At 49.8% G+C, this 11,248-nt stretch overlaps 1 protein-coding gene across 1 annotated transcript in view; it reads right to left on the bottom strand.

The window, feature by feature from the left end:
* Positions 1-491: 491 nt before the first annotated feature.
* The window catches only part of HK1 (hexokinase 1), a 63,706-nt gene continuing 52,949 nt past the window's right edge, over positions 492-11,248 (bottom strand). The window contains exons 12-17 of the mRNA XM_080938022.1: positions 10,988-11,083; positions 10,217-10,316; positions 5,692-5,875; positions 4,433-4,588; positions 2,017-2,250; positions 492-1,399 (exon numbers count right to left, since the gene is read on the bottom strand). Coding sequence (XP_080794148.1) covers positions 1,252-1,399; positions 2,017-2,250; positions 4,433-4,588; positions 5,692-5,875; positions 10,217-10,316; positions 10,988-11,083 — 918 coding nt within the window. The 3' untranslated portion in view covers positions 492-1,251. The remainder of the gene's footprint in view (positions 1,400-2,016; positions 2,251-4,432; positions 4,589-5,691; positions 5,876-10,216; positions 10,317-10,987; positions 11,084-11,248) is intronic.

Here is an 11,248-nt window from a genome sequence, read left to right as displayed (position 1 = left end):
TACAAAAGGCTGTATTGCCTTCTCACTAACCCAGCCAGCCCCAGAAGGTCACCTTCACAGCTCCCCAGCAAGAGGGACGATTATTTCCAGGCCATAAGGTTGAGGCTTACGATGTAAGCACAAGGCAGGTGCTGGGACATCAGGCCGAAGGCTACTTGTGTGACATTTTGAAGTAGAGAAACCCTTGTCTCTATTTCAAGAAACCAACTCTGGGGGCTAGAGACTTACTGCTTCATTTCATTTGGGATGGGCTCTCATGTTGGAGAGGCCTGCCTGAAACAATGTAGCCAGAGAGGGTGGAACTCTCCTGTTTCCCAAGTGCTGGGATTATAGACACACCTGTGAAGCTTTTAAACTCTCTCCCCAACCCAGTCCATAAAGCCTCTCATCTGGCTGTCACCATATGCTGAGCCCGCCCCGCCCCGACCACCAACCCGAGGAAACACCACTCGGACTTTTGAATCAGTACAAAGTTTACTAGACGTACAACAATGGCTCACTAAAGCGATGGGAGATTCCAGTGATGGCGTTGTTTTGTGGGTTGGTTCCTTCTAGCAAGATGGAGACGCAATGTTTTCCCACAGGACTGTCCACCTAAGCGCACCCATACCACCCCCACCACCACCATGAAACAAAACAAAAATGCAAGACTGTCAATATTATGTGGCTAGGACTGGCTCCACGGACGGACACACATTTCACGATTCAGTGGCATCGATACATCCAGACGGGATGGCAGGCTGCGGCGGGTGCTGGGAGGGGAAGGGAACAGCAGTGCCAAGTCCACACTCGCCCTTCAGGCCACGCCCCTGTGGGCAGGAGTCCGGCAGTGTCTGCTGGTGATAACACACTTCACACGGGGGGAGGTGACTCCACGGATGGGCTTGGAAGGGCCCAGAAGACGGGTCCAAGAAGGGGGACTCTTTCCTGGCTGAACGTCTGCAGTAGATGTGGGTGCCGCTACGTTCACGCATGGGCAATGCATGGCCAGGTTGAACTTGAATCATGCAGAGTGGGGGGCGGGGGTGAGGGGTCCAGGCGAGAGATCAGATCAGCAGCAGCACGCGCTCTGGGTGGTATTCTATGTGATGCTCCATTACTGCGGTCCCCTTCCTCCCTCTGCAGCTGAGTGGGCGCCGGCACTGGGTCTCCCAGCAGGGCTTGCTGGGTGGAACACGGTGGGTGTGGTCTTCGGTTCTAGAGAGGAGTGCTGGAAGGGTGGCGGGGTGGGGGCTGGGAGGATCCTGCCTCTTAGGCGTTCGAAGGGTCTCCTCTGAGCCGCACGCCCACAGCTGTGATAAGGGCGGCCCCCTTGCCGCTGCCATCTTCAGACAGGAGGAAGGACACGGTACACTTTGGTGACAGTTCCTTCACAGTTTGGTGCATGATTCTGGAGAAGCTGAAAAAGAAGACGGGAGAAAGTCAAAGGAAGATGAGGCTCGAGAACTAGGGTTGACTGAAATTAGAAAGGTGTGCTAGAGAAAGGGGCGAGGGGGCTGCAAACCCAGCTCACTCAGTGATACCTCATCTGCCTAAGCATGCAGGAACCCAGGCCCTGAATCTGATTCCCAGCACTGGTTAGGTAGAGGTAAGGAAGATCTATAAATTCAAGGTGACCCTCAGCTATATATTAAGTTTGAGGCTAGCCTGAGGGTTTACAACTCTGATTAAAAATGGTCCCCCTTGCCACCCCTGTTCTATCAGACACCAACTCACTTCCCTGATTCGTAATTTCCTTCTACCAAGCACAGCTGGCCAATGCACACACTCATAACACAAACGTATACACACCTCAGAGGGCCAAAGGAAAACAGGGAGAGTCCTACCCCCTGCCATTGTGAGCTGACTCAGTTGAAGCCCTTCTCTGGCTCCCCAAAGTCCCTTCAAATACTAGGGCTACTCACGGTCTCGGGATCCGGTCCCCAAATGCCTCGGGCTGCTGTGCCTCCATGAAGAATGATGTTGACACCCTGTAACCCTCAGCCAACTCCCCAGCCAGGAGGAAGCCGCACTCACTGTGGATGAAGTTTGTAGAGCGTCCCGTCCACTCCCACGGTTACATTCAGGTGGTCTAGGCCTCTGTTCTCTCTGATCTTTTCCACCACGGCGGCCATGCCGGCACCACACAGCTGAGCCGCCCGCTTGGACACCACCCCACACACGGTCTTGACCAGGATACTGTCGTCACACGTGCTGTTCAGACCCAGCTGCTGAAGGATGGCCCGCACCTGGAGCAGCGCTAATCGGTCACTGTGGAGGACAAAAGCTGGATGGAGCAGGCCCACGGAACCCTTGGAGCAAAGGACGGGTCCGAAGCATTCTGCTTGTCTGTGATGGCATCTTAGGGGGGTTATTTCCCTGTGCGAGAGTGTGCATGCACACACACACACACACACACACACACACACACACACACACTTGTAGATAGGTGTCTATGTATACCATGGGTGCCCAAACAGGCCAGAACAGGGTATCAGATCTGGATTTGAAGCTGTAGGAAGCTGTGATGTGCCTGACTGGTGCACACTGAGACTCACACTGGACCTTCAGAAGAGGTGAGAGCCACTTTTCCCCCCTGTGACTTATAGCTATGCACATCTGTGTCCATGAGTTACAGGTTCCGGCGGCAGCTGGAGGCGTCAGATCCTGGCGCTGGGGTTCCAGGTGGCTGTGAGCTGCCGGAACTGAGCTCAGGTTCGCAGCTGTATGTGCTCGACCAATGAGCAATCGTCTCTTCCGTCCATTGCTTTAAACCAGTGATTCTTAAACCCACGGGTCGTGACTCCTTGGAGGTCTAATGATCCTTCCACGGGGGTCATTAAGACCATCAGAAAACAGGTATTTACATGATGATTCGTAAGAGTAGCAAAATTACAGCTATGAAGGAGCAACAAAAATTTTATGGTGTGTGGGAGTGTGGGGGGGGGGGGGGTCACCACAACATGAGGAACTGTATTAAAGGGTTGCAGTGTTACAAAGGTTGAGGATTGCTGTTTTGGGTTTTGTTGTTGTTTTCATGATAGGGTTCCTTTGTGTAGCCCTGGATGTCCTGGAACTTACTTTGTTTACCAGGCTGGCCTCGAACTCAGGGATCTGCCTGCTTCTGCCTCTGGAGTGCAGGGATTAAAGGTGCGTGCCAGTGCTGCTGGGTTTAAACTTAATCCCCAACCCCAGTGACCCTAGGAAATGCTATTACATTCTTCTCTCTCTTCTCCTCTTCTGTTAGAGAGGGTTGCCCAAGGAGACCTAGAGAGAGACTCGCTGGCTTCCCACCCTACCATGCTGCCCATCTAGAAAGAGACCACTTTGAAGCTGTAATTTCCTACCAACAACAGCAGGGCTGGGAGGTGGCTCAGTGGGGACAGCACTGGGTATGAAAGCCCAATGAGCAAATCGGACACCCTAAGCATCCCACAGCAAGAGGAGAGGCTAGCCTGAAACGAGGGAGTGACCCCCGTTCTTGGCCAAGTGAGAGGAGTCCTCTGACACGTGTGCGTTGTAGCACAGCGTGTGCAGACACACACACACACACAGAGTAATCTTTTTTAAAATGCCATTTGTCACCACACCTCAGGTGAATTTGCATTATTCTTACAGCCACAATGGCCTTTGTTCCCTTGCTTGAGGGTCATATGAATTACCTAGTGTACCCCAGGGCTTTCCCTTCTCCTAGTGAACGGAAAGAGCCAAGATAAGACTGGCTAGCCTTTCTCAAGGACTTAATGTGATTTGCACTGTATAAGCACGGCAATCGCTACCTTGGTCTGCATTTGAGACAAGATCTCAGATAGCTAAGGCTAGCCCCAATTTCACTACATAGAAGAGTTGGGCCTACAACTCCTGACCCTCTGGCCCATCCCCATTTTAAAGGAGAAAAGGAGGCCCTGGGAAACGGGGGCGTTCCAGAAAGCACAGTCAAGGGCAGAGAGGCTCATGGGGTCTGAACTGTTGGGATCTGCCCCCCCTCCCCCACGCTTCTGCCTCTTGTCACAAAGTAAATGTTTTCCTCAGTGAACTAATTGCCTCCCTCCCTCAAATACCAATCTTAAAAAGACCTTATAGAACCTATGGAGCTCTGGTTTGTTCTGTATTTCCTTTTGCTATTAGGCTGTTAGAAACTGGCAGCCTATGTTACAGTGGCCATTTTGGAAATCAATATGGTGGTTCCTCAGGAAACCCGAAAGGGAATTACCATAGGAACCAGCCAGTCCACTTGTGAGTCTATGCAGAGGAGACACAACTTGGCAAGGACCAAACGGATGGAAATCCAAGCAGCCAGGACAGTAGTAGAAACAGGAAAATGAAACTCAGCCCTAACGGGGAGGACCTAAAGTGGGTGAACCTCAAAAATATTATGCCAAGTGAGGTGCTCTAAAGGCGAGTTTAGACTTTGCTGAAAGCAAAATGGTGCTTAAAACCCCTCCTTACTCACCTCTCAATCTGAGAGAGAAACTTGGTCTCAAAGATGCCTCGGGTCTTGAGTGGCTCGGAGATCTGTCCCCGGAAGAGGAAGCCTTTCTTGGTGAAGTCAATCAGGATGTTACGGACGATCTCGCCCAGGTACATTCCGCTGATCATTTTCTCAAACCTGAGTCGGGAGGGAGGGAGGATGCTGAGCCGGAGGCCCACTTGCCCTCGGCCCAACAGTCACACCAGTCATACCGGGCCTACAGCAGCCGGTCAAGGGTATGACCTGTCACATGCCTGTCCTGTGCCTCCCCATCAGTCTGACGGGGGAGGGGCGCTAAGAAGCCCCCCACCCCCACATTGATGCCCCCAATAGTCACAGAAAGCTGTGCTAGGTGGCCTTGTTTGTTGTCATTACCTCTTTGCTCTCAGCCACAAGCCACACCCCAGAGAGAGCCACCCAAGACTAGCACTCTTCCTGTGCTAGGCTCTTTCACACCTCACCCTTCTACAGGGAACACACAAGCTCCCTCTCTCTTGTCACCACCATAGTGACTCCCGTCCTGAGAAGACAGGGAGTGGGTGTCTCGCCTACATCACAGCCCAGCACAGTACAAGGACCTCAGCAGTTCCAAACCAAGCAAAAATCTCAGTGGGGTCTTAAGTGGACAAAGGAAGAAAGTTCTTTGGTTTTTGTGTTTATTTTTTTGATGGTTTTGGTTGGTTGGTTGGTTGGTTGGTTTTTGGTGGTTTTGCTGTCAAAGAAATTCCGATTGAGCACAGCATGGAACAAGTTGGGTGAGCCGCAACACTTTCAGGGTTAAACTGGAGCCAGTTTTCCAAAGAACATAACTTGGACCATCTCTTCCTAGCTATGCCAGCGAACAAGAACCTGCTTCTTGGGAGACTGGGACAATCACCACATTTCTAAGTGGACACTGCCATTTCAGGATCTGTGACCTGAGTTGCAAAACTCTGAACAGCCACAAGGTGGCAGAGGACCTTGCAGTGAGAAGGGAGTCTACCTCACGGATGGAAGGAAGTCCTCAAAGGTAGGAGACCTTTGAGGCATGACTGAACTCTTCCAGACCCCAAAGGGCAAACAAGGCAGCGTGTCCACTGTCATGGTCACTTCTAGGAATAATCCTATCCCGTTCCAGAAATCAAAAACCCAATGAATACAAAAGGGATGGGTTTCCAAGCCCCTTTGCAGACTCCCTCTTTCCTGCCGCTGCAGAATGAATGCAGCCAACCTCCTTTACCGGTGCCCAGAAGGCTGGTTACCTTTGTTTCCCAGTGTTTAGAGAATATTCGTCCACCACTTTGTCAAAGTCTGTTCTGATATCATCCAGACACCCGTTGTCGCCAAAGGCACCCCACTCCATATTGATGCACATCTGGCCCTGGTTCCCCTCCACCATCTCCACGTTCTTCATCTCCTCCATGTAGCAGGCATTGCTGCCAGTTCCTAAAATACCAGGGCAGAGGTCAATAATGGGGCTGGCACGAGAGGGTGAGGGGGGTCACACGGAGGCTTCCTCCAGGGGCCTTCTCAGTGGAAGCTTCCCAGCTAGAGCTCTGATGCAGGGCAAGGGTTGCTTACAATCTTTAAATTGTCATACACGCATAGATTTGGATGAACTATAACCCCTTCCCTCTGGCCCCTCCCCTATCCTCTACCATTTTTTTTCCCACTCAGTTCTATGCAACTCCTTCTAAAAATACCCACTGGGCACAGTTAATGCTGCCTGCATGTGGGTTAGGACCTGGAGCACAAGGAGGGTCCCAGGGTCCCCATCTCCGAAGAAAACCAAAAAACTGACTCTCCTTCCCCAGTAGCTAGCAGGTGCTGATAGTTCCTCAGCTAGGGGTGGAATCATCACACACACACACACACACACACACACACACACACACACACACACACATATTTTGTACGTGTGTGTGTGTGTGTGTGTGTGTGTGTGTGTGTGTGTGTGTGTGTGTTTAGTTTTGGGAGGACAGGATTTCTCTGTGTAGCCCTGGCTGTACTATAACTCCCTCTGTAGACCAGGCTGGCCTTGAACTCAAGAGATCTGCCTGCCTCTATCTCCCGAGCACTGAGATTTCATGTATGTGCCACCACTAACTCAACACAGATTTCTCTCTCTCTCTTAAAGATTTATTTATTCATTATATAAGTACAGTGTTGTTGTCTTCAGACACACCAGAAGAGGGCATCGGATCTCATTACAAATGGTTGTGAGCCACCATGTGGCTGCTGAGATTTGAACTCAGGAAAAACAGTCAGTGCTCTTAACCACTGAGCCATCTCTCCCCGCTTCTCTTAAATGTACATTTGGTGTTTGCCCTACATATGGGTAAGCCGGTTGGATTCACTGGAATTTCAGTTAGACAGTTGTGAGATACCATGTGGGTTCTGGGAATTGAACTCTGGGCCTCTGGAAGAGCAGCCAATGCTCATAACCACTGAGCCATCTCTCTAACCCTATAGTTTTGGATGATTTTGTTGTTTGTTTGTTTTGGGGACAAGGTTTCTCTGTGTAGTCCTGGCTGTCCTGGAACTTGATCTGTAAACCAGGCTGGACTTGAACTCACAGAGATCAGCCTGCCTCTGCCTCTGAAGTGCTGGGATTAAAGGCATAGACCACTACTGTCCAGCTGGGTGTATTTCTTGAAAACAAAACATTTTGTCTTCCCATTGTTTCTAGGAAAACTTACATGTAAATAGCAAATCTGAGATAACTCTTAAAACAAAACCCATGGTCCGGCTAAGTAACCCTAGCTGGTCAGATACTTACAATGTTCACTAGGCTGGCCTTGAACTTGCAGCAATTCTCAAGTGTCCACGCCCACTTCCCATGAACCCCAACTTTGATTAATTTACATCTTGCCTAAGGCCTAACCTGTTGGCCTGTTCAGACCGGGCTGTATTTATGTTGGTATATGCTCTTACAGCAAAGGAATGTATTGTTACCATACACACACACACACACACACACACACACACACACAGATACACAGTAGCCAGAGGACTACTTTCCTGCCTCATCCATTCATCTGTCATCTAGTCATCGGACTTCTGAGTGCTGGGGGACACATCCCTCCTTTCTCAGCAGCAGCTCCTTGCCTTGTCGGTACCACAGACTGTCTACTTAGGGTTACCATTGCTATCCTGAAACACCACCATCAAAGCAACTTGGGGAAGAAAGGGTTTATTTGGCTTATGCTTCCATATCACTGTTCATCACTGAGGAAGTCAGGACAGGAACTCACACAGGGCAGGAACCTGGAGGCAGGAGCTGATGCAGAGGCCATGGAGGGGTGCTGTTCACCGGCCTGCTCCCCATGGCTTGCTCAGCCGGTTATCTTACAGAACCCAGGACCACCAGCCCAGGGACTGCACCACCTACAATGGGCTGGACCTGCCCTCATCAATCACTAATTAAGAAAATGCCCTACAGGCTTGCCTGCAGCCCTATCTTACAGAGGCATTTTCTCAGTTGAAGTTCCATCCTCTGATGCCTCTAGCTGTGTCAAATTGACAAAAAACATAAAACCAAACAGCACACAGACACCATAGAGTATCTTCTGTTTCTAAGACAAGGAGAATTCCTCTGGGTGATGTGTGGTTCCTGGGAAGCCTCTGGTGTCCATGTTTGACCTCCCGAGAGTGTATCTCACTCAGCAACCCCCAAATCTGGGAAGGAGAAAAAGTTGGTGCTGTTTTAGCCTACAAGGGGCTATGAACACAAAATGGGAGGTACATTTTCACAGTTTAGAACAAGCTGTGAGTGTCCACGGGGGTATGGGTGTGTGAAATCAGAATTGGCCCTGCAGGGAGTTCAGTTCTCTTGCTCTACTGTGGAGTGAGCCTGGGGATTGGGCTCAGGCTATGAGTCTGGCAAGCAGGTGCCTTTAGCCACTGAGATCCGGGCTGTTAGCCTGCCCTCAGTCCACTGAGACCTGTGCTGCTAGCCTACGGCACAGTAATTTTAACGTCATGACCTCTGGCCTGGAGTCACTGGACTTGTCCTACGGCATAGACTGAAAACTCAGTCAAGGATCCATTCCCACAGATGCCCTGGAGCCTGAATTCATTAAGATCTTTGCTAAGTCTCAAAGAACCCAGGACAAGTCTCATCCAGGACCCGTGGCTCCTCCCACCCTTCTCGCCCCGCCCCCTACTCATAACTTCCCCAGATTTTCTCTTCTATAACTCAGCAATCTTGTCCATTGAGCTCTCTCCCCCTCCCCCTCCTCCCCACTCCTGCTCTCCCCTGATCCCCTTCCACCTCTCCTGGCCCAGTCTCAATTCTGCTAACCCTGTTCAGTTCCCCTCTGCCCAAAGTATAAAAGAGAAGGGGGGAAAAAAAGGAGCTCCGGAAATAGATGATACAAAGAAAGCCACAATATGTAAACTATATTCCCATGGCCATGAGAATTCTGAACAAAGAGTTAGGTTGACGGAGGCAGGAAAAAGCTGGGTGAATCCTGGCACCAGCTCCTCACATAGCTTCCAGGCAGGAACATGAGGCCGGGCATCAAAGAGAATATGCCCAGTCATGCTAGGTTTGCAGGGCTCACCTAAGCCCCGCCCAAGCTTTTCACAGGCCAAAGGCTGGCCTGGGCAGGGCTGGGTGAAGGCTGCTTTGCCAAAAGGAAGAACTGAATAAAATCTCAGGGGCAGAAGCTGAATTCCTTTCATCTGGATGTGCTTCCTGGTTTTTTGTGTCAACAGTTGTTTCAAGTGGCTTAATCACAAACAGAAACGCTTTCACTGGTACAGATACAGAGGGCAGTCTGTGTGCGTTCCATCCCAACCTTCAAAGGCTGGAAAGAATCTCAAGCTGTCCAAGAAGAGCTTGCAGGTATTAGTAAAGAGTTTGGGGAGTACCATGTTTAACTGTAACTGCCAACTTGACACAACATAGAATCAACCCGGGAAGAGTATCCCAATGAGGGACTGTCTGTCAGCTTTGGGTAGAAGGAGTGTCTTATGTTAGTTGAAAACCCAGCCCACTGTGGGCAGCACCATCCCCTAGGAGAGGGTCCTAAACTGAGTAAGGGGGAAATAAGCACAAGCAAGACTGTACATTTTCTTTCTACTCTTGACTATGGATACAATGTGACTAGTTTCAAGTTCTTGTCTATTTGTAACCTGGAATTGGGAGCTAAAATAAACCCTTTCTCCCCTAGGTCCCTTCTGTTAGGCTATTTAGTATATTAGCAGATAGAGGTGAAGACCAATATTCAAGGTTGTTCTTGGACCTCCATAGGCACTGTGTGGCACATGCACACACACACACACACACACACACACACACACATACAAAATACATACACAAAGTTTAATCCTTTTGAGGTCTAGACCTTTGACATGTTTGGAACACAAGAAAACAACCTACAGGGTTGAAGTCACTAAGACAGCAGCTACAGATGGTGAATGGTGCCCAAGAACATGGTCAGGAGTGGAAATGGTCTCTACTTCCTTTTGAGCCCTTGAGTCTGCAGCCCTGAAGCTCTTACACATGGTCTGGTTCTAGGCACCCCACTCCATTTACCCAGGACACATGAGCTTTTTGTTTTTGCACCTTGTTCCTGGAGAACTCACTGACTGACGGTCTGATCCTAATGGATGTGCAGCCATCATGGGGTGCAGCCTGTCTCCATACAGAATGCTAGAGGGTATAAAGATGGTACCCACAGATCAAATGTTCCCCTACTAAGGACTAAGCTGCTAGGTTTCTACAAAAGAGAAAACGCCAGCGTCTCCTTCCTAGAGAAGAGACCCTTTTATGGTACTTACCCACGATGAGTCCAATTTCACAAGTGGGTTCTTCATAAGCACAGGTCATCATGGTGCCCACGGTGTCGTTGACCACAGCCACCACATCCAGGTCAAATTCCTTTGAAAAGAAAGGGACACGAATGTAGGGATGGGCCAGCTTGCCCTGGCTTGAATCCTGCTAGTCTGTGCTCTAGACTACATGCTTCTGGGAAGCAGGGTTAATTTCCTGACTGTGTTCTGTAATTTGACAGAGTAGCAACACAGTCTATAAATCAGTCTCCGCCAACATGGCCATCCATGTCAGATGCTTGCACTCTGAAAAGCCTGCCAGTTCTCAGCTGTATGGGCTGTCAGGAACATTCCATCTTTCCATCCCCATGAGTCATGATTTTATGTCTCTTTGAGTGTACCATTCTTCACAATTATTTACTGTGTGCACACACGTGCACATAAACACACCACAGCACATGTGTGCAGGCCAAAAACTAAACCACAGGAGAGGATTCTTTCTCCCTCTACCATGTGGGTCCTAGGAACTAAACACAGGCCCTCCGGTTTGGTGCTGAGCCATCTTACCAGCCCCATATTATCCCTTTTAAAATAAGAAACTGACAAGTGTCACTTGAATGCTGGTAGTGACTGGGGTGGGCACACCTGCCTGGTGGGTGGGTGGGGGGACTTCCAAATTACATACTTCTGCAGTGTTCCAATTCTTCACAAGAAAAGCAAGCTTTATTTTTGTAACACCCCTCCCCAAAGGCAAATGTTATTTTTAAAATATTAAGTTACCTCTCTCCTTTTTACTGCGTCCTTCAGTAAAGTGGCGACATCGTGACCCACACAGTCAGTGGCTTTGAAACCCTTTGTCCATGTGATCAAGATTCCCTGAAACAGAAAAGGCACCCAAAGAGTTTAGGTGGGTAACCTTCAGGTCACTGGACAGTCAGGAGAATGTAATGCCCCGCCTTCCAGACAATAAGCACAGAGGCTGTGTGTCCAGATGCTGCGACATCATCACACTCATCAGAAAGCATGACTGGAGTCCTGTGG

The sequence above is a fragment of the Micromys minutus genome (genome assembly GCF_963924665.1).
Source record: "Micromys minutus genome assembly, chromosome: 25".
Classification (NCBI taxonomy): Eukaryota; Metazoa; Chordata; class Mammalia; order Rodentia; family Muridae; genus Micromys; species Micromys minutus.
This window is presented reverse-complemented; position numbering and strand designations above follow the sequence as displayed.